Genomic DNA, 13,800 nt, shown 5'->3' with positions numbered 1-13,800 from the left:
AGCAATAGGCAGTTTTAATTTCTGGGTTCAGCCCTCATGCAGGACTCTCCTCTTTAGGCAGCAACATATATTACAGCACCTGCAAAATATAGAAAGCCTGCTTTGTTGCATCTGAGAACCTTTCTGCTTTTTCTGTTGGAAGAATGGAAATGGGAAAGGGGGTATATTTGGATGCAATTGAAAAAAGTAGAAAGCTTTTTTAAAGCTGTATTTTAATTTTCATTGTATTTTTATACTCCCTTTAACATTAGTTGAGCATCCCATCAACAAACCCTGACATGTATACAGCAGTGTTGTGGAACATTTGTTGTTCAGCTGCAGCAGAAAGACTTCACATCGTTAAGACCTGTGTTGTCAGCAAATACATTCAGAGTCATCTCCATCTTAGTTTGAATTCCACATATGGCACCAGCTTTGCAGCGATTGCTCCATGGACCAAAACCACCCCAATCAGTTGAGAAGCCCTCTATCACAGAGCCATCTTGACAGGAGAAGTGAATATTATTGGCTGCTGTATCATCACCTGCTCCTTGAGGGGCTTCCACCCTGAGAGTAAAGGAGACCAAATTTCCTTTGGGACACTTCTCAGGTATTACCCAATATCCAAACCTGCCAAAGAACACAATATCCAGAAAGGTAGATACAGATAGCCGTTGACTGTATATAGGCACATAATCTGCTTTTCAGAGGTCTTCAAGTATATACATGGAGATGGATGCAATCCTCTGTACATGGACAAGTCCTTTGAGATTTTTGCACATTTAATTAAAGTCCAGCAAGGGCTTATAAAATGTATTTAGCTTAATGAGGATCCATTCCAGATAAAAAGAAACACATTGCTTTTCATTTTGAACACAGCAGTTGCCTTTTATAAGAAAGAATGGCCTTTTGTGAAAGATGTAGCAACATTATTGGGCCTGCAAAGTCACGGAGAGTTTTTTCTTTTCTTTCCTTTTTTTAAAATCATGGACATCCCTAACGGTCTATCAAGGGCTTGATACTTCCCATTCTCATTCTGTTTTTTAAGAAAATACCATTCACTTTGATAAACTGAATTTATTGGTAATCAGATCTAAAGGAATAAAAAGAAGCAACTAATTTTTTAAAAGTGGTTTTTATGTTACAAAATACCACAAACACACACATACACTATTGGTGAAGTCAATCAGTTTCATAATATAATTGTCTAATTATATTAACACCAAACAATTAAGCCACTGTCTTTTTTTAGAAGAAATATTGCAGGAATACATAGAAATAAAGGAAAAGAAAGGTGTAAGAAAAGGAAAAAGAAAAGGAAAGGAAAGAGGAAAAGGAAAAGGACTAAAACATATCACACAAATAGAAATCAATTCTGTTTTTAAACACAACATCACACCTTGACTGTATGAAGTAATACTAGTTTTTCCATTACTTATTTAGATAACCAGTATAAAGGCACAGGGTAAGTACTTTTCATCAGTCCAATATTACAAATCTGGGGTAACATTGTCTTTTTTGCTATGCCTCAGCCTTGATAAATCCGTATTTCTTTGTATAATGATGAATATCAATTTTTTTGGTATGTAATTCAGAATCATCTTTAAACCATTTACATTCATAAAGTTTTAAAAGCTGCCTCTTCCAGCAGGCTGTAAAGTAGAGTGAAGTATTATTGTGATTTCTTATTTTTTCCTTATCCCTGATGTGTTATTGGGGATATTCTTGTTTCTTTTGGTTGTTCATTTGTTTATTCTTATTGTTTTGTTGGCTGGGAAATTCTGAGAGTTGATGTCCCTGCATCTTAAAGTTGCCAAGGTTGAGAAAGGTGGAGAAACACTGTTATAGATGGTCAACAGTCTCATTTTCTCTTTGCATAGTCTACGTTTGCAGTTCTTTCCAGTTTTTTAAATTTTCATTTGTATGGCATTTATTGCTAAAGCTTGTCCTTGTCCTGTAAATATTTATCCTTCTGTTTAATTCTTGATGGATCCAATCTGAAGCTGTTTTCAAGTTTTGTTATTCTTCACCTTGTCTTCAATTTTTTTTAGGTGTTGACCATGCAGAGGTTTCTTCCCAATTTTTCATTCACTGAAAAATTCTGTATGCTGTTTTGTTGTCCTGACAGACTTTTATATTTTTGCTTGCTTTTATATAATCATTTTATGTAATCATTTGGACCTCTGATTTTACCCTCCACTGTTTGCTTCACTTGCACCAACTTGCACCACAACCACCCATTTTTTTTAATAAATACAAAAAACCTATTGGGCTTTTTGACTGTAGTACGTGATACATGACCTCATAAATTTTCAGGTCTCTAGATAATTTTGTGTATAATTTCAAATCATCTGTGTAAAGCAAATATGAATTTTTTGTTGCTTGCTTGGATAACTCATAGGTTGATCGCGTTTAATTTTAGTCCATGTGAAAAAAAATTCCTCTTCTAATTTTCATTTCTTTAAATTCTTCTCTGATTGCCAGCAGTGGTGCATTTTCAATGCAATAATTAAAGCACTACAATTTTCTTATTAATACCAACAATTTCCAAACATTTTTAATCTAAATATTGGGTACTGAGTTAACTCCTTTTTTTTTTTTGGTAACCAATTCAAACAATGTAAAGGTTTATTTTATGCCTTTTAGAGTTTTTAAATATTGTTTTATCTATTAAAATTGGTCTTTTGTATCTCTAGAAGTTTAGAAAATTCCTTTTCTCTCTCTATATATATATGGTATAATGAATATGAGGTCAGGTATTTATAAATGTCAGTGGCAAAGATTCTTGCTACCAGCTTGAATGTTATGCAGAGGTGTTTAAAAGTTTGTGAACCCTTTTGATTTTTCAATATTTCTGCATAAATGTGACCTAAAACGTGATCTGTTCACCACACAAATCCTAAAACTAGATAAAGATAACACAAAGAAATCAGTTAATATGTTTTACCTATAAAGCCCAGTATGGCTTGGCGCCAGATTCCCTTAGGCGGAATGATTCTGCTCATACTGCTTGGTCATCCAAAAATTATTGCTTAAAATCCAAGCTACATAGGAGATGAAGGGGACATGGCTACACTATGAAATGCACTATCCACAGGCAGATGCTTGGCCCCTTTGCTCCTTGCCTTCAGGAAACTTTTTAAAACATTTGTTTTTAGATGGCCTTTTGAAGATTTTTAATGTCCAGTGGCAATGGAGGGTGGTCATCTGATTTTATTTTACTCCTTATTGCTATTTATTGTCATAATTATTCTGTTGGGGTGATTGCTGTTTGGGATTCTTCTGTTCACTCCAAGAATCATTTTTTCAGGATAGTATAAAAATGTTAATACATAGATACAGGTTTTCCTCACATTGCCCAAATTCATTTTTTGCTCATTTGCTTTCTGCAAATTTGCTCCTATGAGATTTGGGGGATCACTTCATGGGGGAAAAAAAATCACTTTTATGTAACTTGTGCTTAGAGAGTCATTTGCACCAAAGATCTTGAAACATTCCCACCAAAGCCACTTGATTATTTTCCTGACAAAGCCCTTTTCTGCCCTCACTCATGCATTTTCCATTCTGTTGAGTGGTTGTTCTAGTTGTGAATCCTGTCTCCCACTTACTTCCATACCTGCAATAGCTACTACTGTTACTATAGGATCAAAATGGCCATCAACATCTTGTCCAACCCACTTACCCAACATAGAAAGGACCTCAAGTTGGACATATTATGGTACACTGAAGATGGTGAAGGATCCTCAGCCCTTCAGAAGATCCTCAGGATGCGTTTCTAAGCCGGGCAAATCTAATGTGTGCAACTAACTAAGAATGCCAATGAATTTCCGTAGTGCCATGATGCATTTTACCTCTTTGTCTGCCATGATAACCACATACGTTAGAAATCCAGCTGGAAAAAAGATCGAGGAAATGCTTTTATTGTACACAGAACATGAGACAAGAAACAAAAAAAAGTAACATTGCTTAATAATAAGGCTCAACAAATGTATGAGCACATAAAAGCATTTTGCTTACAAATATGACACCATGCCCTTTTTTTCCACTGGGTCAGGGTCTCATTTTAAATGAATTTACTATAGGTGAGGTTCCCAGGGAACACAACCCTAGCATAATGCAAGGGAAGTCTGTTAATCCCAGGAGGCTTCAGGAAATGTGATTTAAAAAAAAAACATGCAACTTTTCTTTAAGATTCAACTGTTCGTTTTTAATTTTTTTGTATACTTTTATATTATCCACGTATAGTTCAGTCACATATCAAGAAACATTAGAATTCAGATAGCTGGATGATAAAACACCTAGGTTTCAATCACAGCAGAAAAACTTCGCATCATTAAGTCCTGTGTTATCATAAAATATTTTAGCCACATTAGGCTCAACCTTTGTCTGGATACCACATATGGCACCAGGATCGCAGAGACTGCTCCATGAACCAAAATTACCCCAACTGTTTGAAGAACCTGTCAGCACAATCTCCTCTTCACAAGTGAACTTAATATTATTGGCTGCTGTATCATCTCGTATTATTCCTTGAGGGGCTTCCACCCGGAGAGAAAAGGACGTTAAACTGCCACTGGGACATTTCTTAACCTCCGTCCATGTTCCAGACCTGTCAGGGAATACAATGTCAAGAAGGGGAGATATAGCTAGCTTATCATCTGAATTTCTGTTTCTGTTTGCTACAGAAGCCCAGTCCAATTGTTAGATTTTTAAAATCTACAGTACAATACAAAGTCATTTTATAAGTTTACCTTGGCAAGTGGGATCTTTGGGACAGAATGAAAATAACACAATTATTTTTCCGCAAACTTCAGAAATGAAAATAAAGCACATTTGGTAGTAAAACAAAAGGGAATTATTATTTTTTTCCGTTTCCAGAGATGTTTTGTTGAGATTAATCTAATGACATATGGACAGACTTAACCATACTTTCAACTGGAAAACTGTTGAGTTCCTTTAATGAAGAAAAACAACTTAAAATTTTAACTGTCTTAAAAGGACACCCAAGGACTTTTATGTTCAAGACACTACTAAGTAGCTATAAATTGAAAACTGCACATTAAAAACCTGTAGGTCAAGGAGAAAAAAAAGCATTTTCATTTCATGACTTAGCCTTCTGATAAACTAAAAAAAAAAAGAAAGAAAGAGCAAGTAAAACTACAAATAATTTTAAAAAATTAAAACATCAAATAGAAAAACATAATAAAGAACTTTAAAAATAGATTTTAAAATATAAGGCAAAAATGTAAAAAAGAAACTTAAAAAAACTTAGAGTACGTAGTTCTGGAAGAGATGTAGTGAAATAAAGTACAGGGACTTTTCCCCAAGTCAACCCATCTCCCTCCAAAAAAATGTTTCTTAAAAAGAGATATTTAAAAAGACTACTAGCCCTTTATATCAGACCTATAAAGTTTTCTGCAAACTCTGTGTTGTTTATTCGTTTAGTCATTTCCGACTCTTCGTGACTTCATGAACCAGCCCATGCCAGAGCTTCCTGTCGGTCGTCAACACCCCCAGCTCCCCCAGGGACGAGTCTGTCACCTCTAGAATATCATCCTTGCCCTTGGTCAGCCCCTCTTCCTTTTGCCCTCCACTCTCCCTAGCATCAGCATCTTCTCCAGGGTGTCCTGTCTTCTCATTATGTGGCCAAAGTATTGCAGTTTTGCCTTTCATATCATTCCCTCAAGTGAGCAGTCTGGCTTTATTTCCTGGAGGATGGACTGGTTTGATCTTCTTGCAGTCCAAGGCACTCTCAGAATTTTCCTCCAACACCACAGTTCCAAAGCATCGATCTTCCTTCTCTCAGCCTTCCTTATGGTCCAGCTCTCGCAGCCATATGTTACTATGGGGAAAACCATTGCTTTAACTATGCAGACCTTTGTTGTCAGTGTGATGTCTCTGCTCTTAACTATTTTATCGAGATTTGTCATTGCTCTTCTCCCAAGGATTAAGCGTCTTCTGATTTCCTGACTGCAGTCAGCATCCGCAATAATCTTCGCACCTAGGAATACAAAGTCTTTCACTGCTTCTACATTTTGTCCCTCTATTTGCCAGTTATCAATCAAGCTGGTTGCCATCATCTTGGTGTTTTTGAGGTTTAGCTGCAAGCCAGCTTTTGCACTTTCTTCTTTCACCTTCATCATAAGGCTCCTCAGTTCTTCTTCGCTTTCAGCCATCAAAGTGGTATCATCTGCATATCTGAGATTGTCAATGTTTTTTCCAGCAATTTTAACTCCAGCCTTGGATTCCTCAAGCCCAGCATGTCGCATGATGTGTTCTGCGTACAAGTTGAATAGGTAGGGTGAGAGTAGACAGCCCTGCCGTACTCCTTTCCCAATCTTAAACCAGTCTGTTGTTCCGTGGTCTGTCCTTCCTGTTGCTACTTGGTCGTTATACAGATTCTTCAGGAGGCATACAAGATGACTTGGTATCCCCATACCGCTAAGAACTTGCCACAATTTGTTATGGTCCACACAGTCAAAGGCTTTAGAATAGTCAATAAAACAGAAATAGATGTTTTTCTGAAACTCCCTGGCTTTTTCCATTATCCAGTGGATATTGGCAATTTGGTCCCTAGTTCCTCTGCCTTTTCTAAACCCAGCTTGTACATCTGGCAATTCTCGCTCCATGAATTGCTGAAGTCTACCTTGCAGGATCTTGAGCATTACCTTACTGGCATGTGAAATGAGTGCCACTGTTCGATAGTTTGAACATTCTTTAGTGTTCCCCTTTTTTGGTATGGGGATATAAGTTGATTTTTTCCAATCTGATGGCCATTCTTGTGTTTTCCAAATTTGCTGGCATATAGCATGCATTACCTTGACAGCATCATCCCTCAAGATTTTGAACAGTTCAGCTGGGATGCCATCGTCTCCTGCTGCCTTGTTATTAGAAATGCTTCTTAAGGCCCACTCAACCTCACTCTTCAGGATGTCTGGCTCTAGCTCACTGACCACACCATCAAAGCTATCCCCGATATTGTTATCCTTCCTATACAGGTCTTCTGTATATTCTTGCCACCTTTTCTTGATCTCTTCTTCTTCTGTTAGGTCCTTGCCATCTTTGTTTTTGATCATACCCATTTTGGCCTGGAATTTACTTCCAATGTTTCTAATTCTCTGGAAGAGGTCTCTTGGCCTTCCTATTCTATTGTCTTCTTCCACTTCCACACATTGCTTGTTTAAAAATAATTCCTGATCTCTTCTGGCTAACCTCTGGAATTTTGCATTTAATTGGGCATATCTCCCCCTATCACTGTTGCCTTTTGCTTTCCTTCTTTCTTGGGCTACTTCTAGTGTCTCAGCAGACAGCCATTTTGCCTTCTTGGTTTTCTCTTTCTTGGGGATGTATTTTGTTGCCGCCTCCTGAACAATGTTGTGAACTTCTGTCCATAGTTCTTCCGGGACCCTATCTACTAAGTCCAGTCCCTTAAATCTATTCTTCACCTCCACTGCATATTCCTTAGGAATATTAGTGAGCTCATATCTAGCTGATCTGTGGGTCTTCCCTAATCTCTTTAGTCTGATCCTAAATTGTGCAATAAGAAGTTCATGATCAGAACTACAGTCAGCTCCAGGTCTTGTTTTTACCGACTGTATAGATTCCGCCACCTTTGGCTGCAAAGGATGTAATCAATCTGATTTCGGTGTTGTCCATCTGGTGAAGTCCATGTATAAAGCCGTCTCTTAGGTTGCTGGAAGAGGGTGTTTGTTATGCACATTGAGTTGTCTTGGCAAAATTCTATCAGCCTGTGTCCTGCTTCGTTTTGTTCTCCCAGGCCATGCTTACCTGTAATTCCAGGTGTCATTTGACTGCCCACCTTAGCATTCCAGTCTCCCGTGATGAAAATAACATCTCTTTTAGGCGTGTTGTCCAGTAGGTGCTGCAGATCCTCATAGAACTGCTCTACTTCAGCTTCTTCAGCATCTGTGGTTGGGGCGTATATATTTGGATCAGTGTGATGTTAGATGGCTTGCCCTGAATTCGAACTGAGATCATTCTATCATTTTTTGGGTTGTATCCAAGCACTGCTTTAGCCACTTGACTATTAATTATGAAGGCTACTCCATTTCTTCTGTGGTCCTCTTGTCCACAGTAGTAGATCTGGTGGTCATTTGATGTGAAGTGGCCCATTCCAGTCCATTTCAGTTCACTGACACCCAAAATGTCTATCTTTAATCTTGACATCTCACCAATAACCACATCCAATTTGCCCTGGCTCATAGATCTTACATTCCAGGTTCCAATGGTGTGTTGATCCTTAGAACATCGGATTCGCCGTTCACCACCAGCACCGTCGGCCGCTAGCCGTCCTTTCGGCTTTGAGCTAGCTGCGTCGTCATGTCTGGGGCTAGTTGAGCTCATCCTCTGTTCCTCCCCAGTAGCATTTTGACCATCTTCTGACCTGGGGGTCTCATCTTCTGATGGTATACCGACATCTCTCTGGTTGTACTGATCCATTTAGTTTTCAGGGCACGAATACTGGGGTGGGTTGCCATTACCTTCCCCAGGGATCGCATTTAGTCTGACCTCTCTGTCATGAGCTTCCCGTCTTGGGTGGCCCTTCACAGTTTAGCTCATGGCATCATTGAGGTGCTCAAGCTCCAGCACCATGACAAGGTAACGATCCTTTGCTGAAGCTGCAAACTCTAGATCAATAAAATTCTTCATTTCAGAATCCAAGGATAAACAAAACATCTCTGGAAAAGGAAAAAAAAATATTTAATTCCCTTTTGTTTTACTACCAAATGTGCTTTATTTTCATTTCTGAAATTTGCAGAAAAATAATTGTCTTATTTTCATTCCGTCCCAAAGATCCCACTTGCCAAGGTAAACTTATAAAATGACTTTGTATTGTACTGTTAAAAATCTAACAATTGGACTGGGCTTCTGTAGCAAATAAAAACAGAAATTCACATGATAAGCAGTTTCAATTTCCAGCTTTTAATCTTATTGCTGTAAAAAAAAAACGAATTTCTCCATGAATACTGCTAAAAGTGACCTTGTTCAGCATTGTATGTAATCTTTAGGAATTATAAATTATTTCTGTGAATCAGATCCTGAAAACAGGTAACTTCATCTTGAACACCTTTATTAACTTTTTAATACTATTTCAATATCTATGGTAAATTATTCAGCAGAATTTTCAAGCTGAATTATTCTTTCTTCGTGTGAATCAATGACTAAAGCTTTTAACTCTACCATTTTTTTCTTATTTAGAAAATTAAATACCTGCTTCTTCTCCACAAAGCTATGTTTTACTTTCTCCACTGAAGTTTTTATCTGTATAAATTTACATCATGAGTGAGAGCTCATGATTTGTCATAAACAAACGTTTCTGTGTGACCAGCTGTTCTTGTGGGTCAGGAATAACTTCAGCTCCAGCTCTGAGAAGCAGTTTAACACCGGAAGGTGAAGAAGACAGTGATTCTTGCTTTCTCTATTTTATTTACTTTGGACTCATCAAATCATCCCAGACCAGAAAATGCCATGAATAAAAAGTATCCTATTTTCTCACATCAGTTCATGTTTAATTTGATGAAATATATTACATATTTCATCAAAATATATTGTTTTAGGTCTCAGCAGGTAGCAGCTCCTAGTCAACCTTGGCTAACCACAGAAACTGAGCAGGATTAGTGATAATTAGTAGTTGGATGGGAACTCTGGAAATCCATGATTAAGGATTTGGGCTATGCCAAGAGGCCAAAGAAACATTTTGGAAGAAGCTAATGGCAAACAACTTCCATCATGCTGCTGATAAAACTTCATAAATGCAAGTACTAGCAGTCAAGCTTTGCTCGAGAGTGTCTATATCTTTAAAAAAAAATTAAGAATTCTTTTTCAAAGAAAAAAGATATTTGGAGAAATTCTTATAGTTGACAGGTGATATCTTTGCTCTTATTCAGTGATGAGGCGGTCAAGAATATCTTATATTTACTGTATAATCAATGTATAATCAACTTGTCTGCAATATCTCTGGCTTTCTGCCCTTCCATTAAACCCTAAGGAAAAAACACCATAAAATCATCCTCTTACTGGGCTTTCTCAGATTAGAAACTATGAACAGCCAGGGAAAGTTACGTAACAGAAAATAATATCAGCAGTGTCACTGTCCACCACTTTCAGTAGTAAAGAAAGCTCAAAAATATTTCCAAGAGAAATTCAAAATAACCCTCAAGCACCCTCAGAAAAGGTAGAAAACTGAAAGCCTCTTCGGGAAAAAATTGCAAGGTAGACTTTGGCACACCATTATCTTGAATTGTTTGAATTGTTCTTGGATTCTGAGAGACAGCTAGAATTTGACATTTTTCTTTCTCAGACCTGGTTTCATGTAGCATAACATATTCCTGCCAACTATAGAAAGTCAAACAGGGAGAGAAATCCAAAGGATACTCACGGCCCACAAGCAGACTCAGCTACTTCACCATTTGTGCAGTGAATACGGATGCCATTCAGAGATGAATCATCTTCCAGACCTTGAGGTGGCTGAACCTAATGCAAAAGAAAAAACAGGACTATGATGAAGCTGATTCTGTGATCTCAAATTCAGTAGGACCCTTGTAAGCAAACTCAGTAGGAAGAATTCAACCTTCTAATGCCCTGTCAAGACACACCCAACCTCACACTGTTTCTTTGTACTCTGCAGGAAGTTGGAGGCCCAAAAATTGCAATGAAACATCATATCTGAGTTGGATTACTTCATGCTTCAGTGTAATCAGGAACTGAGATCTCTTTTGTAGGGAGGGGGAGGTGAGGAAATTGCAAGGCATTTCTACTGCCCTTTCCCACCTGGCTAACACCAAGTCCTGATCGGTGGTGATTTTCTTTTGTTTAAAGTACTGTGAAGTGTAATGCTGTCCTTTAGGGATTGACAAAAAAGGATCAAGATTTTTCAGAATGGTTGTGTCTTTAATCAAATATATCTCACTTGAAGTTTCCATGTTTATTTTCTCCACTTAAACATGCTATTTTAAAATCAACTAAAACAGTGGAAATACATTATTAAATTTCCTTCCTCTGCCATAAAATGATAATCTGATGTGAAGCAATGAAAAGGGTAATTAAGAGGCTATTACTCAGTAATCTTAATGTTATGCTCAGAAATAGTGCCTCTGCAATTTCATAGTATGCCACCAAATGTTGACGGTTCTGATCTCTGGAGGATGCAAAAAAAATAAAGCTCAGGATCATGAGTAGCCTATGGATCACAAGTTTTCCATCCTGCTCATATAAATAAATGAATAAATAAAGAGAGCAAAATCTCCTTGAGCATAAAGTTACTAATTAAGACTGCAGAGAATCTTGGCTAAAGTGAACTGACTAAACATAACAGAATAATATTGGCCAAGTGAATGGGCATTATAGTATAAAATATTGAGAGCTACTTTTTAATATTGCTTCCAGAGAACAGTGAAAAAAGCAACATTAATGAGGAAGCAATGACTAGTATTCAATAAATTAGAACATCTTGAATAGTCTGTAGACCTACTGCAGCATTAGGTCTGAATTAGGTACAAAGAATGAATAAATGAAACAGAACTGCATACATCAGGCCAACTTCCAATATCCCCTACCTCCTTATGTTGGGCAAGGAAGTCTGGAGGGGCTTCTCTTCATGGTTATTTAAATGCACATAGAATAGACAGGCTGATTTGGCTAATGCATGATAGGTGCTCTCTCTCTCTCTCTCTCTCTCTCTCTCTCTTCCCCCCCCCCCCTCATGGCCCAATGGAAGTAGATGTTCTGATCAGGTGTCTAGATGCTGTCAAGGCCTGGATGATTAGAAACAAACTCAGACTCAACACATATGAAAGGGCTGTTAATTCTGAAGCCCACTGATGGGGTTGTGTTCCTCCAGATAAAGATGGCTTGCAATCTGTGTGTCCTGGACAAGTCCTGCTTGAAGAGCAGGTGGACGTGATGGTCAGGAGGGCCTTTGTCCAGTTTTGGTTGGTGTTTAGTTGTAGCTTTTTCTGATCTAGATATTTGTAGCAAGATATTCCATGTGACTTTCAATCAAAAGCTGTTACCTTTTCTTTTACCTCTCTCCTTTTTTATTACTATCACCTCAAGTTCCATGGTTTGGTTTTCCTAAGCCTGTTTGGGAAGGGAAGTTAAAGCAGCCCTCAAAATGGGGGGTCCTTTAGAGAGAGGATTGTGAGAGTGCCTTAGCACCATGAGGTCTGAACAGGATAAGAACAGGAGACTTTTACCTTCAGGGAGAATCCATTTGCATAGCCTTCTGAACAGAAAGCCATGTCCCCCCAGGTTCCCCACTTTCCTCCATTTGGCACAGTGAGGACTGAGTTATATTTTCGGCATTCTGCATTCCAGAGCCAGCAGGAGAGGATCAGGAACACCGCAGAGCTGAGAGGGAAGTCCATTGTCAGACAATTCTGCGTAGATCAATGTAAGAGAAACTTAATAAAAGAATCAGAGCCTTAAAAATGTATAGCCCAGACATTTTAGCTGTTCTAGATTATTTTGTAAATTCAGCCAGCCTTCCTCCAACCCACATTTATTCTTCCCTTCCCAGACAATGGTTTCCCCTTTCCCCTCCATCCAATTATCAATGTTGCTCTTCCTTCATTCTTACTTTTCTTTGTTTTCCCTCTTAACCTTGCTTGTTTCCCCCTCTTTCTTCCAAACGTTGACTTTGGTCTGTAACCCTTTATCACAGTCTTGTTCTCAGCCTCTGCCTCATTGTTTCCCTTCTGCACCTATAATCCAGGGACAAGTAACATGATACCCTAGAAAAAATGGGATCTGCAGACCCTTCTCTGTCTCAGAAGATCACTTGGAACACTGGCAACCTGCAAACCCCATGCTTCTTTCACTGATTTATTGACAACATTGCCTTTGGGCCCTATGACAATGCCTAGAAGGCCAGTTTGCCTTCTGGCAAATGGCTGTTTTGGGATTGGCCATGCACACATGGCCATCACTTTGTACATAGGGAAGACTCCCAGACTGGCCTTCTAGGCATTGTGATAGGGCCCAAAGGCAATGTTGTCAATAAATCAGTGAAAGAAGCATGGGGTTTGCAGGTTGCCAGTCTCAACATTCCAAATCGGTCCACCCCAAAAGATTGCCTGTCTTTTTCTCCTTTCTCCTTTTCTCTTTTCTTACTCCGTAGCCTTGCTATTTCACACTCTAGATACCCTTTATCCTTGCTCTTTATCCCTGTCTTTTTCTTTGCCTCAATTTCTCAGCCTCTCCTTCCTTCTGAATCATGGAAGGCATCTCTCCCTTTTCAGTTCACCCTAATATTTAAAGCAGAAATTGTTATCCAGATTCCACTCTGAGCCAGGTTCTTCAAAACAACTAGGGGGGTATAATTGAGACTCAATCGCAACCCCTGGTCTCCTGACAGCTCCACTTACTATCTCAACAAGGTGAATTTTCCTACAGCCAGAGTGGGAAAGACTTTATATTGAGAACTGACTGTAGGCAGGACAGCAAGTAGGGGCAGGATCATGAAACCTGAGCACCTTCTGTTGCCTTCATTGGATTGATCCAGGAAGTAAAATAGGACCTTGGCTGCTATCTGAAAACAAGATATCAGGTCTAGTTTTCTGCATGTTGCTTTAGACCACAATACAAGCTGATGCTTTGGTTTCACTGTGGTATATTAAAGATGCTGACCTATACAAACTGGTATGGACAGTCTTTCAGTAGCCATGGGCCACATTCAACATCTGGCAGTGGGAGGGGGAGAGTAAGCCACATATTAAGCCTGATGATGATGCAAAGTGAGTAGGACTTAGTTTTGTATATTCTAGATGTTTCTTGTTCAACATATTGTGAGAACCCATACTA

The 13,800-nt window shown here is 38.6% G+C and overlaps 1 protein-coding gene across 1 annotated transcript; it reads right to left on the bottom strand.

The window, feature by feature from the left end:
• Positions 1 to 4,284: 4,284 nt before the first annotated feature.
• Positions 4,285 to 12,365, bottom strand: LOC134498397 (vitelline membrane outer layer protein 1-like). The gene is made up of 3 exons (XM_063304474.1): positions 12,195 to 12,365; positions 10,379 to 10,473; positions 4,285 to 4,588 (listed from the first exon to the last, which is right to left on the bottom strand). Exons 1-3 carry the CDS (start codon positions 12,363 to 12,365, stop codon positions 4,285 to 4,287), a joined length of 570 nt encoding a protein of 189 aa, XP_063160544.1.
• Positions 12,366 to 13,800: the final 1,435 nt, after the last annotated feature.

Source organism: Candoia aspera, chromosome 5 (assembly GCF_035149785.1).
Source record: "Candoia aspera isolate rCanAsp1 chromosome 5, rCanAsp1.hap2, whole genome shotgun sequence".
Classification (NCBI taxonomy): Eukaryota; Metazoa; Chordata; class Lepidosauria; order Squamata; family Boidae; genus Candoia; species Candoia aspera.
Note: the sequence above shows the minus strand (reverse complement) of the source record. Positions and strands in the feature narration are given on the sequence as shown.

What these genes read in the sequence shown, in the direction of transcription:
- LOC134498397 (XM_063304474.1), bottom strand. Translation starts at nt 12,365, where the DNA reads ATGGACTTCCCTCTCAGCTCTGCGGTGTTCCTGATCCTCTCCTGCTGG. An exon ending in CAAATGGATTCTCCCTGAAG is followed by an intron (nt 10,474 to 12,194) that starts GTAAAAGTCTCC and finishes CTTTTGCATTAG; the next exon opens with GTTCAGCCACCTCAAGGTCT. An exon ending in GCTGAGTCTGCTTGTGGGCC is followed by an intron (nt 4,589 to 10,378) that starts GTGAGTATCCTT and finishes ATTCCCTGACAG; the next exon opens with GTCTGGAACATGGACGGAGG.